General features: G+C 36.0%; 1 protein-coding gene across 1 annotated transcript; it reads left to right on the top strand.

The window, feature by feature from the left end:
* The first annotated feature begins 682 nt into the window (after positions 1–682).
* On the top strand, positions 683–4,258 carry LOC121752306 (beta-glucuronosyltransferase GlcAT14A). The gene is made up of 4 exons (XM_042147302.1): positions 683–1,398; positions 1,515–1,590; positions 1,671–1,786; positions 3,639–4,258. The coding sequence occupies exons 1-4, from the start codon at positions 912–914 to the stop codon at positions 4,145–4,147; spliced, it is 1,188 nt and encodes a 395-aa protein (XP_042003236.1). The 5' UTR covers positions 683–911; the 3' UTR covers positions 4,148–4,258.
* Positions 4,259–5,943: the final 1,685 nt, after the last annotated feature.

Here is a 5,943-nt window from a genome sequence, read left to right on the forward strand (position 1 = left end):
GGTTCCGTCCCTTAGTTAAGGGATGGAGTAAAAAGTACAGTGGGGCCCTCAAATAGTAATTTAAGGAACGGTTAAGGGGCGGTGGGGGGACAGCGTAGTGGATTCTCTAACCCTCTTAGAAATAGACTTGGCAATAGTTGCACATGGAAACACTATTAGCAATAGCCCTATGTATATTTCCCTTTAAATTTGTTTTAAACAAACTTCTACTACAAACTGCTTCTCAACTGCATGCCCATGAAAGATAAAAGTAATGATTTTCAAATTAATCATGCATAAAAAAATACATTGCCAATATAATTGTGGCATTAGCACAATAGAAAACATGTGTACAAATCTTGGTCCTGTGCAAACTCTACTTAATTGAATAAATGTTCTATTTTTCTTTTTTCATCCGTCCGTCAATAAATGTTCCATTTCACTTTTATACTATATTTGGTAAGTAGACTAACTCATTCCACTAACTCATTCCACTAACATTTTATTATAAAACCAATATATAAAAGTAGGTCTCACGTTCTACTACCTTTTCTACCCACTTTACCACATAAAATCAAACAATTTCTTAAAATCCGTGCCGATCAAATATGGAACATCTAATCACGGACAGATGGAGTATATTGGATTGGATACACTTAATATTCAACATATACCAACCAAGCTTCAATAAAGTAGAAAGAAAAGAAGCATAAACAAAGTGACGGTTGAAACTTCACCTTCTTTTTCAAAAGAGATGCATTCTTTCTACACTCTTCTTCCCTCTTTCTCTCTCTTTCTCAATACACTTGTAAGGAATACTTAACTGATCTCCCCATCCCTCTTCATCTCCCATTCTTGATTTCACTTGAAAATGAAACCACCACTAAAATAACACCACATCTTCTCCCTAATAAAAATAAAGCCATCCTGCAATGGAGATGAAGCTCTTGACCTTGTCCTTCATCCTAACCTCTCTCCTCTTGTTGTCTCTCATCTACATCCCCACAAATACAACACAGCCCATCGCCATCCTGAAACCAGCAACCACTTTCATCCACCCGAAAATGAACCCCTACAAGGCCACCTTCGCCTACCTGATCTCGGCCTCCTCGGGCGACACCATGAAGCTGAAGCGGCTCATGCTCGCCCTCTACCACCCGGCCAACCACTACCTGATCCACCTAGAAGCCTCCGCCCCGGCCGAGGACCACCGAGAGATCGCCCGGTTCGTCTCCAGCAATGCCGTATTTGCCCAAGTTGGGAATGTATGGATCGTCAACAAGCCCAATTTGGTAACATACAGGGGCCCCACCATGCTCGCTACAACTCTCCACGCTATGGCTATGCTCCTCAGGACTGCCAATTGGGATTGGTTTATCAATCTCAGCGCCTCTGATTACCCTTTGCTCACTCAAGATGGTATGGTGAGTGCACTGCACTGCTCTTTTTAATTAATTCAAACTAACTATTATACCAACAAAATTGTGTTATTTACATTCATTTTTGTTGATTCTTGATTGTTATCCATAATGCAGATCTGATTCACGCTTTCTCAGACTTGCCTAAAGATCTCAACTTTGTTCAACACACAAGCCACTTGGGTTGGAAACTGTATGTCTGAATACTTTAATTATTGTTTTAAATTAGAAAGAAACAAATATGGCCATTTTTATAATGTGATTGAAATGCAGGAATAAAAGAGGGAAACCGATTATAATAGACCCGGGTTTGTACAGTGCAAATAAATCTGAGATCTGGTGGGCAATTAAACAAAGAAGTCTGCCGACTGCTTTCAAACTTTACACTGGTATATTTCCTTCACATTTTCTCCTTCCCATATTTTGTGGCTTCAAAAAAGGGTAATATATTTTGTGGCTCACAATATTAGGGTTCCAGCAAACACCACATGTGAGATTCCAGAACATTGCCCTATAAAATTATTAATAAAGTACATGTTCCACTACCCCATCACATGACTTATGCCCACCCACATCTTTATATACATAGTAAAATCATTAAATGTTACCCACCAAAAATACTCCATATAAAAAGTGAATGTTGTTTTGTTTTGCATCGTATAATTTTGTATCATAGTAATATATTAATTTCAGAATTTTAGCTTTATTGGATTATTTAGTACGTCCAAATCATTTATGAAGATTGTAAGTTAGTAAAAGGCGTGTTTGGATTATTTAATGTTGGAACTTTATCAGAAAACAGACATAGAGGAAAAGACAAATACTTGGAGTGGGTATAATAATTGGAGTTAATGACCGACTTATAAATTTAAAAGTGAAGGGATATTTGAATGTGATCGGTTGTTAACTTTGGCTGGTGGCAATGGCAAATATGTAGGAAAGTCAAATAGTTTGGTGCTGATTAAGTTTAGTTAATATAAAGCAAATCAAGCAGTTACTTTCATTGTTATCAAGTCTAGAATAATGGGATTACCTAACTTATATTATCACCATATATAATTACCATCATATCGTTATCAAGTCTAGAATAATGGGATTATAACTTAGTACATCATACCTAACTTATATTATCACCATATATATAGTGACGCCTATATAACTTCCTCTGTCACATATAAATAACCTCAATTTCTTTTTTATCATTCAATAAAATATGTTTCCTATGTCCCCATTAATTAGCATCAATTTCCTTTTCCGTCCATTGCCATTAAATTGACACTCTTAATTTTTACTACCTTTGGTAATAGACTCTACATTACACTAACTTATTTCGCTCACATTATTATAGAATTGATTTATAAAAGTAGGATCCACTTTACACTAACTTTTTCCACTCACTTTTCACTACATTTCTTAAAACTCATATAAAGTCAATCGGTGACAATTAATGGGGGATGAGGGACAATTTATAAAACTCTTTTATGTCTCACTTTAATCATTTATGGGCTTCACTCCATCACTATTCAACTACTTTTTTTATATTCTTATTTTATTATTAACCCATTAAATTTGTGTCATCTCTAATTATCTATTTCTTTTTTTTGAATAGATAAATAAATTTAATTTTAAAGACCACATAAGACTCGAATCCTAGATTTTTTATCTCAAACGTTATCTCTCCGTTATTGATTTTTTTATGGAACGGGTGAAAGTAATTATTTTCCTACCAAATCTCAACCCAACAGTTATGTTTGTTTTTATTCTTTTTAATTCTGTTCACCTATTTTGATGGTTTTTAATTGCAATGATATGTCAACGTCTTTAAATCATTCAATTTAACTATGAAACCAATATTCTACCGACTACTAGACTGTTTGTATAAGTTATTGTGCAAAACAGACAATTTACAAAACACAAATTTACGCATCAAATATAGGACATAAAATGAATTTACTATCCCCGTAATGAAAATTTGACACTTATTTCCATTTTCGTTCATCCCTAAAAATTTATCACTTTTCACTTTACTATTTTTAGTAGTGGACCTCGAATTCCACTAACTAATTACACTCACATTTTATTATAAAATTAATATATAAAAATGGGAACCGCGTAATTTTTCAATCTATTTTTATTACATTTCTTAAAATCCGTGTCGGGTTAAATGGTGACAAATTATTACGGATAGAGGAAGTAATATTTCTGGATTAATCCCATGATCCTCTGTATATATATGCGTAGGGTCAGCATGGACAATCCTATCAAGATCCTTCTCAGAATACTGCATAGCAGGTTGGGACAATCTCCCACGAAGCCTTCTCCTATACTACACAAACTTCGTGTCCTCTCCGGAGGGCTACTTCCAGACATTGCTGTGCAACTCCGAGGAATTCAGGAACACCACCGTCAACCACGACCTTCACTACATTTCATGGGATATTCCTCCGAAGCAGCACCCGAGGTCCCTTGGTCTTAAAGATTACAGGAAAATGATCCTCAGCAACAGACCCTTTGCTCGCAAGTTTAAGAAGAACGATCCCGTTCTCAACAAGATTGACCGCCACCTTCTCAAGAGGGCCAGCCGCCAGTTCTCCCTCGGCGCCTGGTGTCTTCAAGACGGAACCAAGTGCTCCATGCTGCACGGGGAGAACTATGGCGTTTTAAGCCCGGGATCTGGTTCCAGGAGGTTCAAGATTCTACTTGACAAGTTGCTTTCGCCTCAGAATTTTCCTAGAAAACAATGTAGATGATTTTGTTTTTATTTTTTTTGAAATTGCAATTCTTATTTGGTTTGATATACACAAAGCAGGGATGATGGTGTGGTATAGTTAACTACATTCAATAAAGAGGAATTAAACGAATCTGGATGGTTATAATAAATTGTTTTTCTAAATTAATGCTCAACTGAAATCCATACTATAAATATACCTAACTCGTGTTGACTATGAAATAATAAAACTTTAAATCTCCATATCAGAGGAGCTAAAAAGAGAAGGAATCGCAAGATAAAATTTGTATTCAATGATTCAAGAGAAGGAATACATCAGCTAATTTATACTCTTAGCTCGAGTCTACAGAGGTGTTCTTGTGAACTTGCATGTAGGAAATTATTTCACAACTAAGAATCTAACTAAATCTTTCCTTATTTGTGATATCTAGAAGCTTCTCTTGTTTGTCACCTCATCCTTGCTTTCCACGTACACACCAAGACAAGGACTTCACTTGTTACTCACCAATTGCAAGTCATATTTTAACACCCACTCCCTTCAAGATCAAGATGGACAGTATAAACTTTTAAAATCCATCTTGCTCAAAATCTCATGAAAAGCTGGTACTCCCAAGGGCTTGGTAAAAATATCTGCCAACTGAAAATATTCTGAATATGCATTGGTTTTATTACTCCCTCCAAGTACTTCTCCCTCACAGTATGACAATCCACTTCAATGTGTTTGGTTTATTCATGGAAGACTGGATTGGAACAGATATGCACCGCTGTTTGGCTGTCACAGTAAAGAGGAACATCTTTGTTTGCTTTAATACTAAAATCTTCAAGTAATGCCAATGCCCAAACAAGTTCACAACTTGCTTGAGCCATTGCTCTATACTCTGCCTCTGCAGAAGATCTGGAAATTGTAGCTTTTTCTTTGCTCTCCGTGATATTAAGGATGATCCCAAGAAGAGACAAAATCCAGTCATTGACCTTCTTGTCTCTGGACAAGCTTCCCATCAACATCATTGAAGATACTTAAGGTTGATTCTGCTTTCGTTGAATAATGAAGCCCATGTCTTGGTGTGCCTTTGATGTACCTTAGTATTTTCTCTGCAGCTAACAAGTGCTCTTCACATGGTTTAGACACATATTGACTGAGTTTAACTAAATGAAGCGAAGTTTGCTGAATTAGTGTACTTGTACTACCGTAACTTAATAAATTCATGGATTTTGGAAAGAGGGGAAGACACTTTTCAATATTCTTTGATTTCAAAGGAAGATTCTCCATTTTTCAAAAATGGAATCAAAAAATGAAAAATAGAAAAAAGCCGGCTATCGGAATCGAACAACAAATGTGATATATGGTCTGGTTATACAAAGATACAACAATCTTCCTATTAATCTTATGTATTTTGATGGTTCTGTTATGGACTTTCCTGCTTCTTGTCCCAATTGTTTAGCAGGGTCCATAGGAACCGAAGAAGGCTTGCATCCTAAAAGACCAGCATCCCTTAACAAGTCCATGGCATATTTTCTTTGTGATACCAAAATTCTAGTCTCAGCAATTTCCAAACCAAGGAAATATTTTGGATCACCCAAAATCTTTGAATTTAAAATAGCCAGAGAGAAAATTTTTGAACCCATCAATCTTGCTTTTGTTGCTGGTGGCTATCATGATGACATCAACATAGATTACAATGCCTAAATATTTAGAACCATCATGCTTGAAAAAGTAGGAGTGATTCGAGGCTGATTGTTGAAGTCCAAAACCACTTAAAACTTCAGAGAGTTTGATATACCATTGTCTTGAAGCCTGCTTTAAATCATATAGTGACT

Source organism: Salvia splendens, chromosome 10 (assembly GCF_004379255.2).
Source record: "Salvia splendens isolate huo1 chromosome 10, SspV2, whole genome shotgun sequence".
NCBI classification, from domain to species: domain Eukaryota; kingdom Viridiplantae; phylum Streptophyta; class Magnoliopsida; order Lamiales; family Lamiaceae; genus Salvia; species Salvia splendens.